At 38.1% G+C, this 27245-nt stretch overlaps 1 protein-coding gene across 1 annotated transcript in view; it reads right to left on the bottom strand.

The window, feature by feature from the left end:
- The window catches only part of NEB (nebulin), a 196655-nt gene that overhangs the window by 108086 nt on the left and 61324 nt on the right, over positions 1–27245 (bottom strand). Inside the window, exons 49-69 of the mRNA XM_088021705.1 lie at positions 26910–27221; positions 26524–26727; positions 23211–23315; positions 21892–21999; positions 21233–21544; positions 20567–20770; positions 20140–20244; positions 19946–20053; positions 18261–18572; positions 17792–17995; positions 17237–17341; positions 14361–14468; positions 12459–12770; positions 9179–9382; positions 8310–8414; positions 6486–6593; positions 4934–5245; positions 4409–4612; positions 3540–3644; positions 1650–1757; positions 98–409 (exon numbers count right to left, since the gene is read on the bottom strand). Coding sequence (XP_087877831.1) covers positions 98–409; positions 1650–1757; positions 3540–3644; positions 4409–4612; positions 4934–5245; positions 6486–6593; positions 8310–8414; positions 9179–9382; positions 12459–12770; positions 14361–14468; positions 17237–17341; positions 17792–17995; positions 18261–18572; positions 19946–20053; positions 20140–20244; positions 20567–20770; positions 21233–21544; positions 21892–21999; positions 23211–23315; positions 26524–26727; positions 26910–27221 — 3957 coding nt within the window. The remainder of the gene's footprint in view (positions 1–97; positions 410–1649; positions 1758–3539; positions 3645–4408; positions 4613–4933; positions 5246–6485; positions 6594–8309; positions 8415–9178; positions 9383–12458; positions 12771–14360; positions 14469–17236; positions 17342–17791; positions 17996–18260; positions 18573–19945; positions 20054–20139; positions 20245–20566; positions 20771–21232; positions 21545–21891; positions 22000–23210; positions 23316–26523; positions 26728–26909; positions 27222–27245) is intronic.

The raw sequence follows: 27245 nt of genomic DNA, 5'->3' as shown, positions 1-27245 counted from the left end.
AGGGCTCGACCTAATCCTAGACCATTATTTATGTATCACCGTGTATTACTATCATAAGCATGGTCACCAGTGGTATATAATGGGTCCTGGTACTCACGTCACTCTGGAGGTCATAGGCCTTGCGAGCATGGATGACGTCATTCTGGTCAGGAAGGCACGTCCACTCGTGCAGGTAGTTCTTATAGTCCACGTCACTGACTAAGGTCTGGCACTTCTTGGCCAGGACCACCCCCAGCATGTCCACTGGGCTGCTGAACTTGGTCTTCCACTTCTCAAAGTCCTTCTTGTACTCCCTGTCACTCTGGATCTTGGCCACATGCATGGACCACATTATCTTGGGGTCATCCTCAACATTTCGGGCTCCAATGTGGTGGCCAAGCTGCTTTCGGTAACCATCTTTGTATTTGTACTGAAACAAAAGTAGTCATTTAAGAACAAACACGAATAGGAAGGGCCAAAGTCCTTTAGTTTAAAACATCATTATTTTAAATTTGGAATCATCTGAATATCAACTTATCTCCTCATCCTAAATTCTCGTTTGACTTCACAGCAGTACTCTAATGGGAAAACAGGCCAAACTGGATAGTTCTATGGTTTGCAGACATTAAGTCCCTGGAAATGAAGGCAGCAACACTTCCAGAGAATCAATCACAATAGTACTGTACACAAAAGTACAATACAGCCTTTTCTTCATCTTGGGCCAGGGAAATCACTAACTCAGAAATTTTACATATGATTTTGAGAATGCTACTCCCCAGTCCACAGGTACCATTTTACCTCCTCCACCCATCCCTCAGGCCTCCCAATTCTAGCTCTGTTGACCTTCACTGGGTCACCTGACGCCCTAAAATCGACTGGCTTGCGTTTTCTATCCTGCATACCCTGTTCTGTTGGAGATCAAATTTGGCTGGGGTTTCTCAGGATTCTTCGAGTGAGGAAACAGATTATATAACTACAAGAAAGCATTTTGGTGGTGGTGGTGGTGGTAAGTGCTGACTGGATATTTTCTCTTCACTTTAGGCAAAAACATCACACAAATCCTAATGTATGTTTATGGAAGCCTGAATTCTTCACCAAAGGACCCACTTCTTTCAGAGACAGCAGAAAGACAAATCAGGATCACCATCTTATCAATTTTGGTTGTCTTCATTTTTATTTAAAAAGAACTCAGAAGGAAACACTTAAGGTAATTTTCCAAAGAAAGAGTTGGCAAAAATCCAGATCAGGTTCAGGGAAAGGTACATTTTCCTAGACCTGGCTGAACCGGGTCTTTTTCTGATGTTGAGCCAACACATGCTACTAAGTTATTTTTTTTTAAGCCTTTTGGCATTTTCTCATTTCTCTATAAGCTATATGCTCAAAATATGGAGATGAATGTCTCATAATTGTAGATATGAACAACTATAGATTCAAATTCAATTTTATACTGAAGTTTAGGATACCCTCTCCACCTATGGGACATGAATATTAAAGTTGTTTGGAGTTAAAAATATAAAAGAGCTTTCTCTAATGAAAGACTTTTTTTTTTCCCCACTTAAAGCACAATAAATTTGCTTTAACTGGCACCCAGATGCATCTCCCTGCTGTAATGATGATCATTCCCCCCACCTCCATCCAGCCTTGTGCATACATAAAGTGTTGCTACTCACATCACTAGCAATGTCCCTGGAGGCCTTGGCCGCCATGATTGGGATGGCATCCATTCGCAGGTCGTAGCCTTTCTTCTTTGCTTCTTCGTTGGCGAGTTTATACAGAATCTACAGAAAGAGTGTCAGAGTTAAAGTGAAAAGTTTGACAGCAACAACTGGGAGATTACTAAGTGACACACTGCATAACTTTAAAAAGGATAGGCTCTGGAAATAACCTAAATTTCTAGCAATGTTGAAAGTAAATAAATTACATCTTACCAAAACAAAAACAAAACATATACATAGCTTTAGAAATAAATGAGATCAATTGGTATTAATAGATTGATATATTAATCCGTTCTATATATTGTAGATTAATATATATCATGTGGTTTGATATATTATGCATATCAACATAGATTATAATTTAATAATATAGATCAATTGACAAAGCATCAATTTCTACATATTTCTAAGTGAAAACAGATTATTATAATTTAATAATATAGATCAATTGACAAAGCATCAATTTCTACATATTTCTAAGTGAAAAAGTAATTGTAGAACAATGTTTAATATTATTCATTTATATATAAAATATATACACATATACTTTTATCTATTTCTTTATTAAAACACCTTTCACAAACATGTAATACTTTATAACATTTAAAAAACAAATGAGAAAAAGACTGAAGTACAATTTAAAAGATAGCTAACTGGGTGCCTGGGTGGCTCAGTCGTTAAGTGTCTGCCTTCGGCTCAGGTCATGATCCCAGGATCCTGGGATGGAGCCCCACATTGGGCTCCCCGCTCTGCGGGAAGCCTGCTTCTCCCTCTCTCACTCCCCCTGCTTGTGTTCCTGCTCTTGCCTATGTCTCTCTCTGTCAAATAAAGAAATAAAATCTTAAAAAAAAACATAGCTAACTGGACTATAATCACAACGTTAAAATTCTAAATTTTGGCTGTATCATGTTAGTAAAACATGCGCCTATAAATTGCATTTTACATAAAAAAAAAATTGGTGCTGCTCATAGAGAACACTTCTTTCCCATGCCTGAAGCCTTCTTTCTATAGAAGGAGCTCAATTATTTTTCTCTGACCTTTCTCCTTTCTCTGCCCCTTTACTCTCTGCCTGTGAAGAAGTGCACTGACTTACTGATTTATTTAACTGGTAAGGATAACTGGGCACTCCCTGCTCAGCTTTAACCTGTTCCCTCTAGGAATAAGTCCAGTGCTCTTCTCTGTTTCTCTGGGCTCTAAGCAAGACCTTAGCCCTGAGGGGAGGGGAGCTGAACCCCCCCCGCTCCAGTGTGGCCTCTGGCCAAATGGGAACCTAATTCTGGGGTTCAGTTAGGCTCATTTAGTTCTTACACAAATGTATCCTTGAACCTAACTTTAGTGGTAAAAAATGTGAGATTTCAACTTCTATTTAGACTTCCTTTGTTTTACCTCTCAATTTTATTCAGGATCCAGGTAGGGAAAAGGTACGTATTATCAGAGTTCCCCTTGGTAAGATTGCCAGATTTAGAAAATAAGAAGATAGCATGTCCAGTTGGACTTGAATATTAGGTAACCAACAAGTGGTGTTTCAGTATAAATATTGAGCCACTATTTTGTCTGGCCATCTGACCCCTTGGAAAATGCTAAAAATACTCCTCAGCCCCAATGACCCACATCAGCAACGGCCATAAACTAAAAAGCTAACGTGACTTCAGTTTGCCCAGAGAATCCTATAGCATATAATATTCAGCCTAGAAATGAAAGACTGGATAAGCTGAGGGTTCATATCACAGAGCCACATGTACCATGATAGCTGAGGCCTGAGAATCTCCACAAAAGTAAGTACAGGGAAACAAACAGTAACGCTGATAACAAAATCAGTGCAGCCCCACAGAATTTTGTACTTACCTCACTGTAGTTGAGCTTGTTCTGCCTTGCCAACATGATCTCTGGGGTATCAGGCATTATATGAACTTGAGTCTTGTCTTTGTCCCAAGCCTCTGTGTATAAACGCTATCAAAGAAGATGACAGAAAACCATTTGAAGATGTGGTGCATATATATGCAATGGAATATTACTCAGCCATCAAAAAGAAAGAAATCTAGCCATTTGCAATAATGTGGATGGAACTAAAGGGTATTATGCTAAGCGAAATAAGTCAGTCAGAGAAAGACAAATACCATATGATTTCACTCATATGCAGAATTTAAGAAACAAAACAGATGAACATAGGGGAAGGGAAGGAAAAATAAAGTAAGATGAAAACAGAGAAAGAGGCAAATCTTAAGAGACTCTTAACTCCAGGAAACAAACTGAGGGCTGCTGGAAGGGAGCTGGGCGGGAGGATGGGGTAAGTGGGTGGTGGGCATTAAGGAGGGCATGAGATGTGATGAGCCCTGGGAGTTACAGAAGACTGATGAATCACTGAACTCTACCTCTGAAACTAATAATACAGTGTATGTTAATTAAATTGAATTTAAATAAAAAATTTAAAAAACCATTTGAAATAGGAATTACAAAAAGTCCAATAAAGCATGATTATTATTAATCTAATTAGGAAAAATAAACCAAACTTCGGTATAAGGTATTCCATTTGAGGTTTGAGTCTTATCGAGGCTAAAACTGGAAATAATAGAAATTATTTAGAGGATTTCAATATGTAATTTAGGAGCCAAATGTGACCCTACACTTCAATGGATAATTTTAAGTGCACTGGTCATTAGAGTATGAGAGCATCTTTTGGCATCTTAGAGAAGCTCGAGGCAGCTGGGGCTCACCTTGTTCATGTTGAGGGCGTTGTTCTTGGCCAGCACCTGTTCCAGGGAATCAGGCACACTGGTGAACTTCAGCCTGTCTGGAGGCTGGCGGTAGATGTTGTCACTCAGGATCTCTGCAGCTTTCTTGCACTTGACCACATCCACAGACCCAATGGGAACCCAGCCGATGCCTCTCAGCCACTGGAGATCTGATTTGTAAATGTTCTGGTGAGATCAAACACAAAAGGAAGTCTTACTTAAGCTGTTATGACACTTGATTTAAAAAAAATGAAAGAAAAAGACTGAAAAACTTTAATAGCCAAACTTCATGCCTATGTCTTTTCAAATACGAAGCCCAATTAGATATAGCTTGGTGGTATCATGTTCTCTCTAAAAGAAAAGTAAGGCTCAGTCAATGAGAGGCAAAGAGAAAAATGTTATTACTTCTGAGGGCTCGACCTAATCCTAGACCATTATTTATGTATCACCGTGTATTACTATCATAAGCATGGTCACCAGTGGTATATAATGGGTCTTGGTACTCACGTCACTCTGGAGGTCATAGGCCTTGCGAGCATGGATGACGTCATTCTGGTCAGGAAGGCACGTCCACTCGTGCAGGTAGTTCTTATAGTCCACGTCACTGACTAAGGTCTGGCACTTCTTGGCCAGGACCACCCCCAGCATGTCCACTGGGCTGCTGAACTTGGTCTTCCACTTCTCAAAGTCCTTCTTGTACTCCCTGTCACTCTGGATCTTGGCCACATGCATGGACCACATTATCTTGGGGTCATCCTCAACATTTCGGGCTCCAATGTGGTGGCCAAGCTGCTTTCGGTAACCATCTTTGTATTTGTACTGAAACAAAAGTAGTCATTTAAGAACAAACACGAATAGGAAGGGCCAAAGTCCTTTAGTTTAAAACATCATTATTTTAAATTTGGAATCATCTGAATATCAACTTATCTCCTCATCCTAAATTCTCGTTTGACTTCACAGCAGTACTCTAATGGGAAAACAGGCCAAACTGGATAGTTCTATGGTTTGCAGACATTAAGTCCCTGGAAATGAAGGCAGCAACACTTCCAGAGAATCAATCACAATAGTACTGTACACAAAAGTACAATACAGCCTTTTCTTCATCTTGGGCCAGGGAAATCACTAACTCAGAAATTTTACATATGATTTTGAGAATGCTACTCCCCAGTCCACAGGTACCATTTTACCTCCTCCACCCATCCCTCAGGCCTCCCAATTCTAGCTCTGTTGACCTTCACTGGGTCACCTGACGCCCTAAAATCGACTGGCTTGCGTTTTCTATCCTGCATACCCTGTTCTGTTGGAGATCAAATTTGGCTGGGGTTTCTCAGGATTCTTCGAGTGAGGAAACAGATTATATAACTACAAGAAAGCATTTTGGTGGTGGTGGTGGTGGTAAGTGCTGACTGGATATTTTCTCTTCACTTTAGGCAAAAACATCACACAAATCCTAATGTATGTTTATGGAAGCCTGAATTCTTCACCAAAGGACCCACTTCTTTCAGAGACAGCAGAAAGACAAATCAGGATCACCATCTTATCAATTTTGGTTGTCTTCATTTTTATTTAAAAAGAACTCAGAAGGAAACACTTAAGGTAATTTTCCAAAGAAAGAGTTGGCAAAAATCCAGATCAGGTTCAGGGAAAGGTACATTTTCCTAGACCTGGCTGAACCGGGTCTTTTTCTGATGTTGAGCCAACACATGCTACTAAGTTATTTTTTTTTAAGCCTTTTGGCATTTTCTCATTTCTCTATAAGCTATATGCTCAAAATATGGAGATGAATGTCTCATAATTGTAGATATGAACAACTATAGATTCAAATTCAATTTTATACTGAAGTTTAGGATACCCTCTCCACCTATGGGACATGAATATTAAAGTTGTTTGGAGTTAAAAATATAAAAGAGCTTTCTCTAATGAAAGACTTTTTTTTTTCCCCACTTAAAGCACAATAAATTTGCTTTAACTGGCACCCAGATGCATCTCCCTGCTGTAATGATGATCATTCCCCCCACCTCCATCCAGCCTTGTGCATACATAAAGTGTTGCTACTCACATCACTAGCAATGTCCCTGGAGGCCTTGGCCGCCATGATTGGGATGGCATCCATTCGCAGGTCGTAGCCTTTCTTCTTTGCTTCTTCGTTGGCGAGTTTATACAGAATCTACAGAAAGAGTGTCAGAGTTAAAGTGAAAAGTTTGACAGCAACAACTGGGAGATTACTAAGTGACATACTGCATAATTTTAAAAAGGATAGGCTCTGGAAATAACCTAAATTTCTAGCAATGTTGAAAGTAAATAAATTACATCTTACCAAAACAAAAACAAGACATATACATAGCTTTAGAAATAAATGAGATCAATTGGTATTAACATAGATTGATATATTAATCCGTTCTATATATTGTAGATTAATATATATCATGTGGTTTGATATATTATGCATATCAACATAGATTATAATTTAATAATATAGATCAATTGACAAAGCATCAATTTCTACATATTTCTAAGTGAAAGGTAATTGTAGAACAATGTTTAATATTATTCATTTATATATAAAATATATACACATATACTTTTATCCATTTCTTTATTAAAACACCTTTCACAAACATGTAATACTTTATAACATTTAAAAAACAAATGAGAAAAAGACTGAAGTACAATTTAAAAGATAGCTAACTGGGTGCCTGGGTGGCTCAGTCGTTAAGTGTCTGCCTTCGGCTCAGGTCATGATCCCAGGATCCTGGGATGGAGCCCCACATTGGGCTCCCCGCTCTGCGGGAAGCCTGCTTCTCCCTCTCTCACTCCCCCTGCTTGTGTTCCTGCTCTTGCCTATGTCTCTCTCTGTCAAATAAAGAAATAAAATCTTAAAAAAAAAAAACATAGCTAACTGGACTATAATCACAACGTTAAAATTCTAAATTTTGGCTGTATCATGTTAGTAAAACATGCGCCTATAAATTGCATTTTACATAAAAAAAAATCGGTGCTGCTCATAGAGAACACTTCTTTCCCATGCCTGAAGCTTTCTTTCTATAGAAGGAGCTCATTTATTTTTCTCTGACCTTTCTCCTTTCTCTGCCCCTTTACTCTCTGCCTGTGAAGAAGTGCACTGACTTATTGATTTATTTAACTGGTAAGGATAACTGGGCACTCCCTGCTCAGCTTTAACCTGTTCCCTCTAGGAATAAGTCCAGTGCTCTTCTCTGTTTCTCTGGGCTCTAAGCAAGACCTTAGCCCTGAGGGGAGGGGAGCTGAACCCCCCCCTGCTCCAGTGTGGCCTCTGGCCAAATGGGAACCTAATTCTGGGGTTCAGTTAGGCTCATTTAGTTCTTACACAAATGTATCCTTGAACCTAACTTTAGTGGTAAAAAATGTGAGATTTCAACTTCTATTTAGACTTCCTTTGTTTTACCTCTCAATTTTATTCAGGATCCAGGTAGGGAAAAGGTACGTATTATCAGAGTTCCCCTTGGTAAGATTGCCAGATTTAGAAAATAAGAAGATAGCATGTCCAGTTGGACTTGAATATTAGGTAACCAACAAGTGGTGTTTCAGTATAAATATTGAGCCACTATTTTGTCTGGCCATCTGACCCCTTGGAAAATGCTAAAAATACTCCTCAGCCCCAATGACCCACATCAGCAATGGCCATAAACTAAAAAGCTAACGTGACTTCAGTTTGCCCAGAGAATCCTATAGCATATAATATTCAGCCTAGAAATGAAAGACTGGATAAGCTGAGGGTTCATATCACAGAGCCACATGTACCATGATAGCTGAGGCCTGAGAATCTCCACAAAAGTAAGTACAGGGAAACAAACAGTAACGCTGATAACAAAATCAGTGCAGCCCCACAGAATTTTGTACTTACCTCACTGTAGTTGAGCTTGTTCTGCCTTGCCAACATGATCTCTGGGGTATCAGGCATTATATGAACTTGAGTCTTGTCTTTGTCCCAAGCCTCTGTGTATAAACGCTATCAAAGAAGATGACAGAAAACCATTTGAAGATGTGGTGCATATATATGCAATGGAATATTACTCAGCCATCAAAAAGAAAGAAATCTAGCCATTTGCAATAATGTGGATGGAACTAAAGGGTATTATGCTAAGCGAAATAAGTCAGTCAGAGAAAGACAAATACCATATGATTTCACTCATATGCAGAATTTAAGAAACAAAACAGATGAACATAGGGGAAGGGAAGGAAAAATAAGGTAAGATGAAAACAGAGAAAGAGGCAAATCTTAAGAGACTCTTAACTCCAGGAAACAAACTGAGGGCTGCTGGAAGGGAGCTGGGCGGGAGGATGGGGTAAGTGGGTGGTGGGCATTAAGGAGGGCATGAGATGTGATGAGCCCTGGGAGTTACAGAAGACTGATGAATCACTGAACTCTACCTCTGAAACTAATAATACAGTGTATGTTAATTAAATTGAATTTAAATAAAAAATTTAAAAAACCATTTGAAATAGGAATTACAAAAAGTCCAATAAAGCATGATTATTATTAATCTAATTAGGAAAAATAAACCAAACTTCGGTATAAGGTATTCCATTTGAGGTTTGAGTCTTATCGAGGCTAAAACTGGAAATAATAGAAATTATTTAGAGGATTTCAATATGTAATTTAGGAGCCAAATGTGACCCTACACTTCAATGGATAATTTTAAGTGCACTGGTCATTAGAGTATGAGAGCATCTTTTGGCATCTTAGAGAAGCTCGAGGCAGCTGGGGCTCACCTTGTTCATGTTGAGGGCGTTGTTCTTGGCCAGCACCTGTTCCAGGGAATCAGGCACACTGGTGAACTTCAGCCTGTCTGGAGGCTGGCGGTAGATGTTGTCACTCAGGATCTCTGCAGCTTTCTTGCACTTGACCACATCCACAGACCCAATGGGAACCCAGCCGATGCCTCTCAGCCACTGGAGATCTGATTTGTAAATGTTCTGTGAAGAGGAAAAATGGCAGAATCTCTTCAGCAAGACTAAAAGATTTAGGGTACAGAAGCCAATGCAATCAGTAATAACTTACAGTACTGGTAAGTTGTTGTACTGTTGTTCTTGTTTTTTAATAGAAAATAAGCTCATTGTGTTAGGCAAACTAAAAGAGCAACTACGTTCAAAAACGACCTAGAGACGTCTCCTAGCCATAACAAAAAAGGACCATAAGTTTCCCATTGTAAGAAGAGGAATAATCTAAACTAATATCTTCTGTTAGTTCAGTGAATATTATTATAATGTCCATGTGTATAGGAAAACAATGCCATCCGAGAGTGGGAGAAACCACAGATATGTCCCAGAGCAGACCACCAGTAAATACATGTTAGGCCTGGTCAGATGAAATCCTCTGTAGCTATTAAAAGCCCTACTGTAGAGAATGTTGGTTACTTGTAGAAATGTCATTAATATAACATTACACAAAGAAAAAACATAGAACAGTGTATGTGGATAAACTACATGAGTAGGAGTGGGCTTTTTCAGCGGTTAGATTATGTTGGGTTTAATTGCCTTCTATATTTTTCCACTTTTCTTTCAAAATATCTGTAATGTTAAGAATAAACACAGAAAGAAGTGAAGATATAGTAATGACATAGAGCCGCCGAAGCACTGAGCAGACCTTTCCCGGCCTTGGCACTGCCCAAGGCTCAGGGCAGTAAACAACCATGTCACTGGTCCAGGGCCCCAGTCTCTTCCCACCAAGTGCTCAGGACGAGAAGATGGACTCCTTTCCAGAATTGTCTTTCCATACGTTTCTCTTGTGATTCAAAATCATTTTTCTGCTAAGGAGTTTTGTGAATCCATTAAGTATTCATAACTACTTCACAGCAAAGGAACTGGACCTTTGCCCAGCTCATTTGAAGGATTTTACCCGTAACGGCAATTAAGTAGAAAATAGAGACTGATATTTTGCAGCCTAGACAAAAAGCCTGTTGGAATTGCCCTACACTCACTACTAATTGCCCCCAAAATAACAAAAAGAATGAAAACAATAACTTTTCATACCTCCGGAGTGCTTTTTAACTTTCAAACGACTGTTGACTTTCTTTTTTTTAAATTTTATTTTGTTTGTTATGTTAGTTACCATACAGTACATCATTAGTTTTTGATGTAGTGATTCACAATTCATTGTTTTCGTATAAACACCCAGTGCTCCATGCAATACGTGCCCTCCTTAATACCCATCACCAGGCTAACCCATCCCCCCACCCCCCCCCCCCCTCTAGAACCCTCAGTTTGTTTCTCGGAGTCCATCGTCTCTCATGGTTCATCTCTCCCTCCGATTTCCCCCCCTTCATTTTTCCCTTCCTTCTCCTAATGTCCTCCATGCTATTCCTTATGTGCCACAAATAAGTGAAACCATATGATAATTGACTTTCTCTGCTTAGCTTATTTCACTTAGCATAATCTCCTCCAGTCCCTTCCATGTTGATGTAAAAGTTGGGTATTCATCCTTTCTGGTGGCTGAGTAATATTCCATTGTATATATGGACCACATCTTCTTTATCCATTCATCTGTTGAAGGGCATCTCAGCTTCTTCCACAGTTTGGCTATTGCGGATATTGCTGCTATGAATATTGGGGTGCATATGGCCCTTCTTTTCACTACATCTGTGTCTTTGGGGTAAATACAGAGAAGTGCAATTGCTGGGTCATAGGGTAGCTATTTTTAATTTTCTGAGGCACCTCCACATTGTTTTCCAAAGTGGCTGTACCACCTTGCATTCCTACCAACAGTGTAAGAGGGTTCCCCTTTCTCCACAACCTCTCCAACATTTGTTGTTTCTTGCTTGTCGGTTTTTGCCATTTTAACTGGTGTAAGGTGGTATCTCAGTGTGGTTTTGATTTGAATTTCCCTGATGGCTAATGATGATGAACACAGGCAACATGCTGACAATTAATTCATATCTTTCAATAATCATTCTCAACGTGAATGGCCTGAATGCTCCCATAAAACGGCACAGGGTTGCAGACTGGATAAAAAGACAGGACCCATCCATATGCTGTCTACAAGAGACTCATTTTGAACCTAAAGATACATCTAGACTGAAAGTGAAGGGATGGAGATCCATCTTCCGTGCCAACTGTTTACTTTCAAATAACCATTAAGGCTGTATATCATAGGGTGGGGGAGGAGATCTTGGAAAGGCACTCAACAAATAGATGCAGGCAGTCTGTCAACACTGTCACTCCAGGAGTCACATTAGCCATTTTAACTCTCATGCGCAGGCAAAACCCTTCTTTTTGGACACAGTTGCAAAACACAGGGTGTGTGTGTGTCAAAAACTACAGAACAAATGTGGGCGGTTTCACAGGTGGGCTTGTACAGTTTCCACTAATGGCTAATTAATGTATAATTATTATTCATTTGTTTTATTCTCCCAAATCCTCTAATACTTAATAATCCCTTCAAACAGTTATGAACTATGTGCTGTGGGAACTGTGCTTCTCACATCCAGATATGATACTGAAAGCAGCTGCACCAAGTACTAGGGTTTGTCATTACCATGTGACCCCTCTACAGAGAGCCATGCCAAGAGAAGAAAATGTCAGTGAACTGACTCAAGAGTTTACAAACACAGTAACTTCTCTTATTTCATAAGAATAACAATTACCATAAGAATAAAAATTAGCAAGCATCAGAATTCTAATGATAACCTCATTTGGTTTGCAAAGACGCTAAAAACAAATTTCAGAGTAATTTTTTTTTAAACAAAAATGTGTTGTTTCTACCCTCCCTAAAAGAATAAAAGAAAATTTCTCCATCTGGTGGACTTCGAATTCTAACATTGCTTAATTCTGGTTTTGGTTTTATAGGACCAAATCCAGTTTGTAAACTTCATTTCCTTATAAAGCCTATTAAACATCTTCACAATAAAGCAATGAAAAGTATATTCTGATTGAGATCTCACTCACTGATCAATAAATCCTAGCTTAAGTGGGCCAATGGGTTGCATATGAAGGATATCTTTTATATAGTTTAAATTATTTCTGAACTCAGCTCTCTTATAGATGCTGTACTCACATCGCTCTGGAGGTCATAGGCCTTGCGAGCATGGATGACGTCATTCTGGTCAGGCAGGCACGTCCACTCATGCAGGTAGTTCTTATAGTCCACGTCACTGACTAAGGTCTGGCACTTCTTGGCCAGGACCACCCCCAGCATGTCCACTGGGCTGCTGAACTTGGTCTTCCACTTCTCAAAGTCCTTCTTGTACTCCCTGTCACTCTGGATCTTGGCCACATGCATGGACCACATCATCTTGGGGTCATCTTTGATATCTCGGGCTCCAATGTGATGGCCGAGCTGTTTGCGGTAGCCATCTTTGTATTTGTACTGAGATGAAAACACACAAATCAGGTTTTTATTATAATCCCTTGGAGGTCAAAAGTCTGTACAAAATCACCTTGCTTACATCAAAGTTGTAAGTTGATTTGTGATAATAAGCATTAACTCAAGCTGGTATCCTGACCTTTACCCTTGAAGCTTATAGAGTTAAGAGATGGAATCCATATAATTGTAGTGCATATCCCAAATCACCCATGGCCTGGTGATAATGAATAATTTAGAGGCAGGTAGTGCCCACAGTAAGGGAGAGGCCATTTGAACAAGGGAATTTGGAGAAATGAATTTTAGGTACTAAAAGTATGTCAGGAAAGAGATGCACTTGGCAACATGGCATGTTTAGTAAGTCATAAAATGAGTGTCTGGCTCCTAGAAGGATGTAGTACTCTAGGTCAAGGACCTAGTTTAGTATACCAGGTATTATGCTATTATAAACAAATAGTATACTACTGTATACTAATATAATACTACTATTATTATACTAGTAAAGCTGGTTGGAGCATGTTCCAAAAAAGTCATGGGTTCTACTCCTACATAGGCCAAGAATGTTATTATTCCATGTCCAATGATGTTGTCCCAGGATCTGAGGCGGTTATTCAAAATACATGCCTCTAGTCTCAAAGATCACTAAGTAAGAAAAGTATGGATGGATCAGCAGGAGACAATATGGTACAGTGGGAAGTAATGAGGTTGTCTGGAGTTTCAATTCCACCACCTACTGAAAGTTTGATTTTAGACAAGTTGCTTAAAGCAATCCACAAAACAGGGATAATGACAAAACTTATGTGCTAGGATAATTATGGAGTACAAGATAATGCATGTCAAACTCTTAGCATGGAACTCTCAATACTTCCTAGTTGTCATTGTTATTTATAATTGTTGACATAAATTCATGGGGAGGTCCAACATACATAAACTAAAGTCCGTCACTAACACAATATAAAGGGCAGTGTATTGCCATACTCCCAAATACTGGGCCCTTGATTTTTAAAGCAGTGGTCTGTTCCTCAGGAATCATCTGAGGCACCATGATGGGATGCTGGTTTTTTCTGGGAGGTATGTGCTTGACAGCCAGGAGCTGTTTTTAAGGGTACAATCTTGGGCTAGTAGCCACCTCTGGTAGGGATCCACTGCCTTCTTTTCATAATCTTAGAAAGGTGAATTATAATGGCAAGTATCATATGACTTTTGTAAATATTGTATAGTAAAATGTTACATAAAGCCAGGCCCTGATTCTCACAGGGAATACTTAAGTTTATGAGTTATACTTTCTAGAAGCACCATGACAATTTTTATATCTCCAAGCCTGCAGCTGTGCTTTAATAATTTCCATGTGAACGGATCTTTCTCTGTTTTCGATGGGTCAGTTTTCATCGAAGAGACTGTGTCCTAAAGGTTATACACCCTTTGTACGAACGTCAAATTTTTCATTTCCCTCAAAACTAGGTTTTTGAAAAATCCCACATAAATACACTAGGACATATTTCCAAAGGGCGAGGAAAGTTCTTTTTGAAGATTTAGTTCAGTGACAATGTCACTTCAGGCTGATTATTATATACTTGGGGCGACGCTGTTACTCACATCACTGGCAATGTCCCTGGAGGCCTTGGCCGCCATGATTGGGATGGCATCACTTCGCAGGTCGTAGCCTTTCTTCTTTGCTTCTTCATTAGCGAGTTTATACAGAGTCTAAGTTTGGGCACAAAATATATAAATACACATATATGTTGACATTCATATCCAAAAACTGACAGGGGACTAAAATAATTCTCTAAGTTCAACACAGGTAGGCCCCTATAATAATCTCACTCTGAGAGTTAGAAGTCTTTGCACTGTCTGCTGAAGACTTAAAAATGATACATTTTTAGAACATTGCAGCTTTGTCTATTTTAAAACTTACGTTGAATTAACTAAATATAGATATTATCTACTGTTTCAAAATTTTTAGTTACAACCATGAATCAGTTTTGAAGAGAACTAAAAAATTAAGCTGAAACTTGTGGACCTAAGGTGGCAAAATGTGGGTAAGAGTGAAAGACTTGATTAACTGTTGATCATGGACATTAATTCAATCCACATTGATTCTGCACCAACTGTGCGCTCTGACTGGGGTAGCTACTTGGGAATCAAAGAGGAGTATGAGACTTCTTCCATCGTCAAGGTTTCTGGGGGAACTGATGGACAGACTGGTAGCCTACAGACTAAGCTACCAAAAAGTCAAACCACGAGAGGTCATTTAAGCATATCATTGACAAAGGGCTCCAGGAAAGAGTAATTAATTCTGAATTGAGAATCAGGAAAGTTTCTGCAGAGGGACTGATCTTTGCACTGGACCTTGAGTGCTGAGTATGGTTTCAGAAGACTGGGACGGCAGTCAAGGCCAGAGGGCGTTGCATGAATCAAAGCACAAGGGAGTGAAAGTACAGGGTGTCAAAGTAAGTGGGGAGCAGTGCCAGGGACAAGTGGCAGGAAAGGACCGAAAAGAACCTGGAGTTGGACTGAAGGCAAGAACCTGGAGTTGGACTGAAGGCTTAATGCTAATATAAGTTGGTGCTTAATTCCATAGGAAATAGGAAGCCAACAATAATCTTTGAGGAAGAGTGACATAATCAAACTTGCATTTTATCTTCCTATCCTTTGCGTGACAAAAAGTACAAAAGAATTGAACTAAGCTGAGAGAGAAAAGATGGAGAAAGCAGACCAGGCAGGTTAGGCACTCTGTTCAGTGCATTATCCCTAAGTCTCTTTGAACCAACAGCAACACTACAGCCTCTCTGAACTTTTGCAGCAAAGGCAGAGAGTCCAGAATTCCAGAAATGCTGAGTGGCCAGTTATAGAGGCTCTTTGTTTCCTGAAAGTCCTGCACATACAATACATGCTTTCCTGTAATGATACAGGACACATATTATAGGTTTAGCTAAAAAATTCACACCTTTTTGCTTTGCAAGTAGGACTTGATGTCTTTTGGTTTTGGAGACAATGAAGAGTTAGTTATATAAACAATAAAATTATAGTTTGCACTCGCCAAAATAAAATGACTTAAGATGGTGGCTCATCTAACTAAATTCTCTAAGTTACATCCTGCAGAAGAGTGATATATTGTTGACTTACACTTTCAAAAAAAATATTTTCTTTGCTGGTAGCACAAAGCTGGGAGAAATAACTAATACATCAGCTGACAGAAAAATCAGATTCACAAAAATCTCCACAGGCTTAAATCAATAGTATTAATCTAGGAAGAAGGAACTGCAGAGAGATCAGTGTCAATCTTTGAATTGATTTTAAACTGAATTTAAGTTGCCAAATGTATAAAGGCAGGATAGAGGAAACCTGGCTTAAGTTCATGTAAGATGTCTTAGGATTTTAGTCGATCCCAAGTTGCACATGCCCCAGCAGTGACAAAGCTGCCAGTGTGCCGGAGCCCTGGGTGCAGAATTAGAGGTCAAATGTCCAGAAGAGGAAAGATGTCAACTGTATTCTACACTTGCAGGATTTTGTTTGGTTGGAAGGGTCACATTTTAGCAGGGATGTCATGTGAGGAATGCCCAGGAACTGGGGATTGTTTGGGGGGAGGGGACAGGGGAGGCACCACAGTAGTTACCCTCATTTTCACGGAGTTGGCAGGGACTGCTTTTGCAGAGCCTCAGACAACTATGAAAGTCTGCGGAGAGAACTCCATGACTCTACATCAGAAGAATTTTCTTATGGAATTTTCCAGAACAAATGGGCTGATTTATGAGATAAACTCCTTGTCACTGAGAACACTTAAGCAAGGGCAGGGGACAACCTGGTGGGTGGGGACTCTTGTACTCGAAGTGATGCTGACCTCTCAGCCTAAACATCCGTGGTTCTGATAAGCGGGCACATGGCCCTAGGCTCATAGAAAGTGAAAAGAAATAGGCTCGCTAATATATACCCTGGCGGGTCCTTTCTCTGTTTCTGTCTCTTTCTCTGGGTTATTTGATAATACTGTGATTTTAGGCCTTGACTTAATTTTATATATTAAAAATCTTAATTCTTGACTTTAAGCCACAATTTGGAAAAAATAAGTCATATATGGAAAATATATCTAGAATAGCAATAAGGCATAAGGGGAAGATAAATGTAAATAAGTCATATATGGAAAATATATCTAGAATAGCAATAAGGCATAAGGGGAAGATAAATGTATATTTAATCTATTGCTAATTTCCTAACTTAAATAATTAATAAAAGGTCTGATTAATTTTATGGTTATTGCTTAAATCATTAGTTCTTATATCTTTCACTTCATAAGTGACTTGTTTTACTTGAAGTTTGATGTTTAGGATGAGGATTGAGAAATGTAAGAGTTGTTATTCACATGGAGCAAAAAAAAATTCTTTATAAAGTTGTTGTATAGTATTTTATTACCTTGGACAGATTAACTGAAATAAGAAACAACATGCAAACTTCATAGAATTAGCATCTGCTCCCACCTCACTGTAGTTGATTTTGTTCATTCTTGCCAACATAATTTCTGGTGTATCTGGCATGATGTGGACCTGCATCTTATCTTTGTCCCAGGCTTCCGTGTATAAACGCTATCAAAGGAAATATATAATGTCATCAGGAAAAAAATTCAGTACATGATGAAGAATTTCAGGACCACAATAACTTTATAAAGAGAAATAAAAGGTTATATATACATCTTATACACGTTATGTATGGCAGACACATCTTCAAGTACTTAGTGCATAGGACAGATATTTAGTGCCTTATGATAATCTGAAATATATGTTAACAAAAGGAAATTGAGAGTATCTTTCATGCAAAGATGCTTTTCCATAAAAACATGTCATTTTACCAAAACTATGAAACAACTACTGAAGTAAATATTAAATATAAGTGACACATAGATAGATATGGATGGATGGATAGATAGATGTCTTCTGTGTTCAATGCTTGCTTGCTTTCTTTTCTTGATTATGCTTCTCTTTGTTTGATTTGGCTTTCAGAGTCCTATCTTTGTTCTCTGAATTTTGAAGCCTCACCTTGTTCATGGTGATGGCATTATTCTTGGCTAACACTTGTTCCAAAGAATCGGTCACACTGGTAAATTTGAATTTGTCTGGAGGCTGGCGATAGATTTTATCACTCAAAATTTCAGTTGCCCTTTTGCATTTTTCCACATCCAAAGAGCCAATAGGAACCCAGCCGATGCCTCTCAGCCACTGCAGATCTGACTTGTACATATTCTGTTGAGACAGTCAATAATTATTTGTCTCGGCATTGGGGAAACATTTTCATCTAAAGGATATGAAATAAAGAGCACTCTTGAAAATACACTTTGATGGACAGGTAGTGTATCAGACAATATTCTTTTTTGGTCTGGAAAGTTAAACAATTAATACTCACAAGGAAAGAAGAAATACTTGGTGCCACTTATTGCTACCTTCTCCAAGCGGTATTAATTCACTGATTTCCTACCTTTGCATGCCACTGTAATCTTCACATACTCACATCGCTCTGGAGGTCATAGGCCTGCCGAGCATGGATGACGTCATTCTGGTCAGGCAGGCACGTCCACTCATGCAGGTAGTTCTTATAGTCTATGTCACTGACTAAGGCCTGGCACTTCTTGGCCAGGACCACTCCTAGCATGTCCACTGGGCTGCTGAACTTGGTCTTCCACTTCTCGAAGTCCTTCTTGTACTCCCTGTCACTCTGGACCTTGGCCACATGCATGGACCACATCATCTTAGGGTCATCATGTATTGCTCGGGCACCAATGTGATGGCCAAGCTGCTGACGATAGCCTTCTTTGTACTTGAACTAGAAAAAGAAAAACACTTATTATCAACTATTTTAGCTTTTAGTTAAAAGCCATTACTAGGCCAAAATTTTCCTATTCACTAAAAATATGATTTCCTCCTGTATATAAATACATGTACTTTGTAAACCATTTAGAAAATAAAGAATATATACCTATACAAAAAATAAAGACATTATTCTACCATTCAATGATTACCATCGTAAAACTGCTTTTTATAGTGTGTGTGTGACAGAATAAAATTAGAATAGGATCTGCTTTTTCTGATTATCATACAAGCCTTCTTCTGTGTCATTAAATATTCTCTATAAACATGAATTTTAGTGGCAAGTACTACATTATATTGGTATATATTAAGACTTTTAACCCTTCTGTGATTGTTGACCATTTTTTTAAAATTATGATGGTTACTTCTCATATTTTGGAAATAAAGAAAAAATATATTCTTGATTTCATGGACTAATGAAATAGAAGGATAAAAGTTCCTAGAAATATAAGTGAAGAAATCACTTAAAGAAAGTAAATATTGGGGCACCTGGGTGGCTCAGTCGTTAAGCGTCTGCCTTCGGCTTGGATCATGATCCCAGGGTCCTGGGATCGAGCCCCGCATTGGGCTCCCTGTTCCGCGGGAAGACTGCTTCTCCCTCTCCCACTCCCTCTGCTTATGTTCCTTCTCTCACTATCTCTCTCTCTGTGTCAAATAAATAAAATCTTAAAAAAAAAGTAAATATTGGCAACCAATCACCAGATGCAGAAGCAAACATATGGTACATGTGGATGGTTGGACTATGAATAATGTGTCCTATTTATTCAGCCCTTGTAGGTTCATTAGTTCATAAAGCATGAATTAGTTTTGAAGGAATCCTACAATGAGTTCAATTGTATATAAGAATATATCATGTGGAAAAGCCCAAAGAATGTCTGAATCTAGTCAAGTATCCAGTGCTTTTTTTTTTTGTAATGAATTTTTGTTTTTGTTTTTTGTCGTCCTTTTTAATTTTTATTGTTATGTTAATCACCATACATTATATCATTAGATTTGATGTAGTGTTCCACGATTCATTGCTTGTGCATCACACCCAGTGCTCCATGCAGAACGTGCCCTCTTTAATACCATCACCAGGCTAACCCATCCCCCACCCCCCAGTGCTTTCATTCAGCAGGAAATGGAAAATATTTTGAAATGCATGTTGCTACGGACTCAACCATAGCTTTGTATTGAGAATTTTATTACCATTTTTTAAAACTATTTACTTAGAAAAAGGACTGTTGGCAAGAACTTTAACCTCATAGCTTACTTACCCTACTGTATAACCAAGAGACAGAAAAACCTTTGAGCTAAAGTTAAGGCAAAGAACTTTTTAGGTGCACTTACTTCACTTGCAATGTCTCTGGAGGCCTTGGCCGCCCTGATGGGAATGGCATCGAGCCGCATATCATAGCCTTTCCTCTTGGCTTCTTCTAGGCCAAGTTTATATAGTTTCTGAAATAGACATAAATCATTATAAGTTTGATTTATAAAGTGCAGTATAAATAAAATATATCATGCACCATGAATATATTGCTTACCTCACTGTAATTTATTTGGTTTTGTTTAGCCAGTAAAACTCCAGGAGTATCTGGCATAATGTGGACAGTGGTTTTATCTTTATCCCAAGCTTCTGTATAGAGGCGCTAAAGCAAACAAAAAAGATGTAATTAGTACAGGCTAGTGATGAAGAGATACATAAAAATACTCTGTTTTAATAATCTGGTTCTTAATGAGAATAAAGATAGTCTGCTCTGTGAGTTGGTATTTGTGACACCTTCAGGTCTAGATGTCTCATATCAGTAAAAAGCACAGCACTTACTTAAAAAGCACTTTAATACCAAGCAAAAGAATATGATTTTTCTTTTAGAGAAACAGATGTCTATGTTTACACACACACACACACACACACACACACACACACACACACACACACAAATACCCCCTTCAAGTAAAGACAAGACTTACATGGTTCATGGTCATAGCATTGTTTTTTGCCAAAACCATTGGGATGGAGTCCATAAGGCTGGAAAACTTGAATTTATCTGGGTGCTGACGGTAAATGTGATCACTCAAAATCTGGGTAGCTCTCTTGTTCTTTTCATCCTCAAGAGAGCCACTAGGTAACCAGCCAATGCCTCTTAGCCACTGAAGGTCAGCCTTGTACAAATTCTGAAATTACAGGTGACAAACCATTTAACATAAGCATAATAATATGCCCCTAAAGAAATAAAATTATATATTACATATTTTATAGACTATATATATTTAAATGCTTGAATTCTTGGGAAATTTACAAATGTGTTGTGAATCTATGGAATATTCAAATCAGAAGCATATTTTGGAAAACATTTTATTTTAGAAAGCATTTTAAATAGCAGCACATAGAGAATGATCCAACTCTTCTAGATCAGAGTGTTAGAGGCTTTCACCAAAGCAGGAGAATATTTGTTGGTTCTTTCTCTGTGGGATAATGGTGCCTCCTGATATTTGGGGGACTGGATGGGGCATGGGCATTAATCTAGGGACATAAACCTCAGTTGTGTAAACTCAACTCTGCTTACTTTAGGAAAATTTGGTTCTTAGGAAAGCAGACATGATATTTAGTTGGCCAAAGGAAAATCTTAGACTCACATCACTCTGGAGGTCATAGGCCTGTCGAGCGTGGGTGACATCATTCTGGTCAGGCAGGCATGTCCACTGGTGTAGGAAGTTCTTATAGTCTATGTCGCTGACTAAGGTCTGGCACTTCTTGGCCAGCACCAACCCCAGCATGTCCACTGGGCTGCTGAACTTGGTCTTCCACTTCTCAAAGTCCTTCTTATACTCCCTGTCACTCTGGATCTTGGCCACATGCATGGACCACATCATCTTGGGGTCATCTTTGATGTCCCGGGCTCCAATGTGGTGGCCAAGCTGCTGGCGAAAGCCTTCCTTGTACTTGTACTAAAGGAAAAAAACATGTCTTGTTCCTTTCAAGATTAACTTACATTACAATTACAAAGCACATGAACTCCACATATTTCACAAAGCCTAGAGAGCCACAGATTTAAGTCTTTTGATAGGAAAGATTAAAGGCTAACTCCGGGTACAAATTTCATACATAATAAATTTCATACAAATTCCAGCTACAAATACCTTGAGTTTATCCTCATTCCATACTACATCTTTGGGATCATTCCACTCTGTTTTAATTTGTTACTCCTTGGAAGATTTTGTTTAATTTAAGATTAAATTGAAACTTTGTTAAAGTGATAAATTGCAATCAATATAAACAGTGGAAAAAGTCTTACTTCACTGGCAATTTCTCGGGATGCTTTTGCAGCTTTGATTGGTATGGCATCAAGGGGAAGATCGTAACCTTTCTTCTTCAATTCCTCATAACCCATTCGGTAGAGTTTCTGTTAAGAGATGAAGATCACTTTGGGAAAAGCTGTTTTCCATAAACAACTGTAGCATAATGAATGCAATGTGCTAAATATTTTAAGAGTCCCTGAAAACAGTATCTGCTCTAGAATACTCAAATGTAATTGGAAATTATGCCTATTGATTGTTAACGATCCTATTTTAAACTTTAAAGCTCTTCAATTACCCAGATCAACAAAATTAAATTTCAGCTCTTCCCAAATACTTGTGAGAAATGAGGCAGAAGTAAATTGATAGACAAATGAAATAAAATATCATTTAGGTGCTGTTTTCCAATTAACTATGAGTGTTTCATTAGAAGTTTTTGTTAGAAAAGAGCCATGCCTTTCATGGGGAAAAATTATGCCTAATGGGCTGTCTCTTCCACGTAGCTAACACACTATAAAATAATCTACTTTACAATATAGGGCTGTCCGTAGTAGGATCCACATCTGTAGGTAAGAAACAAAATCCTTCATAATTTTTTAAACCTAAGATTTTTTGGAGGAACCTTTAAATGTTAAATTTAAAAGCTTAAGAGAAATAATTTTTTTCTTCAGATTTGTTACATAATGAAATATTTGAGAATACAATTTAATGCACTTTGTCCAGAAACCAGATTGTTTAAAATGCCTATTGATCTTGGAATGTGTTTATATTTTAGACATTTGTGGCATTATTCGAATACCTTATTTAATGTTGAAGTCTCTCTATTAAAGTTTAGAATTTGTCTTTAAAATATTTAATTTTTACATCTACAGATTTCAGGAGATTCTTCTAAGATGACAATAAAAATAAAAATGGAGTTCTCCTGCATAGGTTTTTTTAATGCTCATTCATTCGAAATTTCATTGAATTTCATGTGTGTTGGGCACTATACTAGCTAAGCACTGCAGGCTCAATACAAATTGTCTCTGACCCTGAGAAGCTCCCATCCACACACCGGAGAGCAATATGAACCATTATATTATGATGATACATGTAATAAAGGACTACAAAGAACAGACAGCACAGACCCCCAACTCTTCCTGAGACAAGGAGTGCCTATTATTTTGATATTCAAGCTAAAAACCACTAAATAAGGAATCTAAGTCCCATGTAGTTTATTAATCAAAATCATTGACATGCAAATTTACTTCCAAATAAATTCATTGCCTTAGAAGCAATTAAAAGCTTTCTGAAAAACATGCTGAGTTTGTAAACTTACATCACTTGTATTGATTAAGTTTGCTTTAGCCAGAATAATGTCAGGTGTATCAGGCATGATGTGGATTTGAGTCTTGTCCTTGTCCCAAGCTTCTCTATAAAGTCTCTAAAATGAGAAATAAGAGGATTTCAGTGGTTTTGTTAGACTAGTGAATGACATCATTAACATCAAACAGGATCACTGAATTCATTTGAGGTAAGCATTTTAACTGATAGCATAAACAGATAACTTGAGCAGAAAATAGGTAGTGTAGTTTTTGACTTGTCTGGGATATTACTGCCTTTCAAAATATAAAGTGTGGATTACCTTTTCAAGGTTACAAATAACCCTGCCCATTAGAAATCAATCCAAGTAATTAGAATCTTTGCCGTGATCATCAAATAGAGCATAAGTTCTCCAATTTGCTTATAAACGTCTCCCTCAGTGTTTAACTGTGAGATAGCCCTTCCCTTCTCAAAAAATGACATATTGGAGGTATATCTAGAAATTAGGGAGTTGCATTCCCTATGTATTACTTATAGCTCTAGCTTATAATAATTTGGGTGGATTAGGATCCCAAGAGAATTTTGTATGGAATTTATAAAAATCTCTTATATGTCCCAGAGCCATCCTCTGTCATTCTTTAACAGAAGACAAGACAATCCAAACAAAAATCTCATTGGTTTACTAAAACAAGGGGATGAAAGTTTGATGAAAAATAGAGAATTGTGAGAGACTCTCCTCACAAGATACTTATCAATTACAAAAGATAAAATAGTAATTTGACGGTGGAAAAACCTCACAACACCATTTTAACCAAGTGATCAAAATTAAAATGATCAGTAATGGAATGAATGGGTATCATGCACCACCTGATAGGACATATGGAGGAGGGTACTACACACGATGTCCTGCTAAAAGTACAAAACCTGAATCGAATCACGAGGAAACAATAGACCCAAATTGAGGAAGATTCTGCAAAATAACTGGCCTGTACTCTTCCCAAATGTCAAGGACTTGGAAGACAAAGGAAGACTGAGGAACCAGTCCAGATTAAAGGAGACTACAGACATGACAGGCAAATGCAGGGTTTGATCCTGGATTGGATTCTGGATCAGAAAATAGTTTTTATTTTGTATAAAGGACATTAGTGATAAAACTGAATAAATTCTATATACTAGTATTGTTTCGTGTTAATTTCCTGAGTTTGATCATTGCACTGTGGTTTTGTAAGAAAATGTTTTGTTTGCAGGAAATGCACACTGAAGTATTTAGGGATAGAGAGGCATCAATGCAGCAACTTACATACATATATGAAAGAAAAATAGGGGGGAAAAAGCAAATGTGACTAATGTTAACACTTGGGGAACTGGGATGAAGATATATACATACATAATTATATTTATATATTTATTGTATATAAATTATTTGTACTATTTTTGCAACTTTTCTGTATGCCTGAAATTATTTCAGTATAAAAAATTTTAGAAGTCTCATTGGTTCCTTGGACTTGGCAATTTCCCCTTCAGGTATTCAGTGTGGGGTAAAGGGGTTGGTGCTTTTCTCCTTCCTGCACATGCTTACTACAATCCACATAACCCAGAGAAGCTAAGATCTTCAGGACCAAACCAAAGCAAGGCTTGTCAGTTTCCACATACATTTATCCTGGTTCTGTACTAATCTTTCTGATTAAGATCAGAGATTCTCAACCTCAGCACTATTGGTATTGTATACTGGAGGACTCCTTGGTTGTAGGGATGCTGTCCTGTATGTTTCTGGAATGTTTAGCAGCATCCCTGACTTCTATCCACTAGATGCCAGTAGCATGCCACCCTCAAGTTGTGGTAACCGAAAAGGTCTCTAGGTGTTGCTAATGTCCCCAGTGGGACAAAATTGTCCCTGGTTGAAAACCACTAAGTTGGACCATTTCTTCAATGGTATGTGTCATTTTCACCACAACCTCACCCCACCTCCCCGAAAAGCAGAAAATACTAATATTTGTTCATCCTGAGATAGATGTATTGGTCTCTTATTCAAAGGAGAAACAGCAGGCTCAAGGATCCAAGTGGCCTTCTTCTGAGGCCTGAGGGGGTATGTATCTCAGCATTCCTAAAACCAGGGCATAGTGTTGAAGAGGTCTGTCCTGAGGCATTTTTAACGTTGATAAATTTCGTGATTGAAGGTTTTTCTCTTGCCCGCCTTATTATTTCAGAACTCTGTAAACAGCCCTGTTTCATGGAGATAAAAGAAACCTGGATTCCAAAAGGGGGAGCTATTTTGCATAAATTTGTTGCTTTATTAGTCAGCCTGTTGGATCTAAATTACCATCATAAAAACAAAAAAAAAAGAAGAAATGAAAGCTTGAATATTTATAATAAAGCCGACAGGTCAGCATTTATTATAGATTTTGGATATAAAAATTGCAAGAATTCTGTGAGAGGTTGATTGGGAAGAGAGGAGCTACAATTTATCAAATGCTTACTATGTTAGTTATGAGCTTTATAGTAAAACTAATATCTATGATAGGCGTAAAATATATAGAAGTATTCAGATCCTTCTGACCCACACAATTATCATTATATATCAATTCAAACTTTCTTAACAGTTCCAGAATCCCAATGCACATAATTCAACTTTCTGTAATTTTCAGGATTATGCATCTCACTGAGTAATGATGAGTACTCTTTCTCTTTGCATAGAATCACTCTACACTGCTATCTTTCATTTATTTCATTCAATAAATATTTAGTTACATGCCAGATCAGTGCTAGAGAGGGAAATAAGTTGAAGATGGGATATATAGATAATATACCCACATACACACACATGTATACATGTATAGTATTATCTACTTGTCTTGATTTGGCTAAGCTAAACACATTATAATCACTTGGCAGAAAATACACTCTTTATAACATTTGCACTTTGCCTGTGCAAAGTACTCAAAATCCTGCCCTCTCATACACTTTACCCTAACAACAAGAACAACACAAAGTCTGGGTCTTTAATACATTCAAGTTTCAAAGAAAAAAAAAGTATGTTTAATAGCTTTCTTATTTACAGGATGGGATGGATGGATGGATAGATAGATAGGTAGAGAAATAAGTAAATAAGAAAGCTTTAGGTGATAAAAATTGATACTAACCCATTTACATGATGCAGTATAGAGTAGTTGATAATTCAAATGAAGCAACCAATATTAAACACTATGCTGTGTTGTGCTATGCCATAGGATATGAGGCTATGCTATTCTACTAATTAAGCAAATGCTATTGAGCACCTCCCAGTTATCAGGCATTATAATTTTTCTATTTATTTCTGAAGAGTTACTCACATCACTCCTATTTTTGGCATTTGTCTTTGCCAGAACTATGTCCATAGCATCAGGAATGCTGGTGAACTTGTTTCTGTCTGGAGGCTGACGGTATTTCTTCTCACTGATGATTTCTGAAGCCCGCTTGTTCTTTTCTGCCTCCAAAGAACCCAGGGGACTCCATCCTATGCCTCTCAGCCACTCAAGGTCAGACTTATACAGATTCTGTGACAATACAAAGCACCCCATCAAAACCCCATCCTCATTTGGACCTTGATTCAAGTGATTCTACACATTACAAACAGATGCATTTTAGATATTCAATAATAATTCTTTTACTTTGTCTCTTTGTGACTAAATAGCTACTCAAACAGTAATATATAAGTGAGTAATAATAAGAAACTGACCTCACTCTGCAGTTGATAAACTTTTTTAGCTTGAATAACATCATTCTGGTCAGGCAGGCATGTCCACTGGTGCAGGCAGTTCTTATAGTCTATGTCGCTGACTAAGGCCTGACATTTCTTGGCCAGCACTACTCCTAACATGTCTACTGGGCTGCTGAACTTGGTCTTCCACTTCTCAAAGTCCTTCTTGTATTCTCTTTCACTCTGCATTTTGGCTACATTCATGGACAGCACAAGCTTTGGATCATCTTGCAGACTCCGGAATCCAATGTGGTGGCCAAGTTGTTTGCGGTAGCCTTCTTTGTATTTAAACTGAAATCAAAGGAATCGATTCTT

Source organism: Eumetopias jubatus, unplaced genomic scaffold (genome assembly GCF_037043125.1).
Source record: "Eumetopias jubatus isolate StellerSeaLion01/CBP00866 unplaced genomic scaffold, mEumJub1_p1.0 scaffold_3, whole genome shotgun sequence".
Taxonomy (NCBI): domain Eukaryota; kingdom Metazoa; phylum Chordata; class Mammalia; order Carnivora; family Otariidae; genus Eumetopias; species Eumetopias jubatus.
The sequence above is the reverse complement of the archived record's forward strand: the minus strand, read 5'-3'. Positions and strand labels throughout refer to the sequence as shown.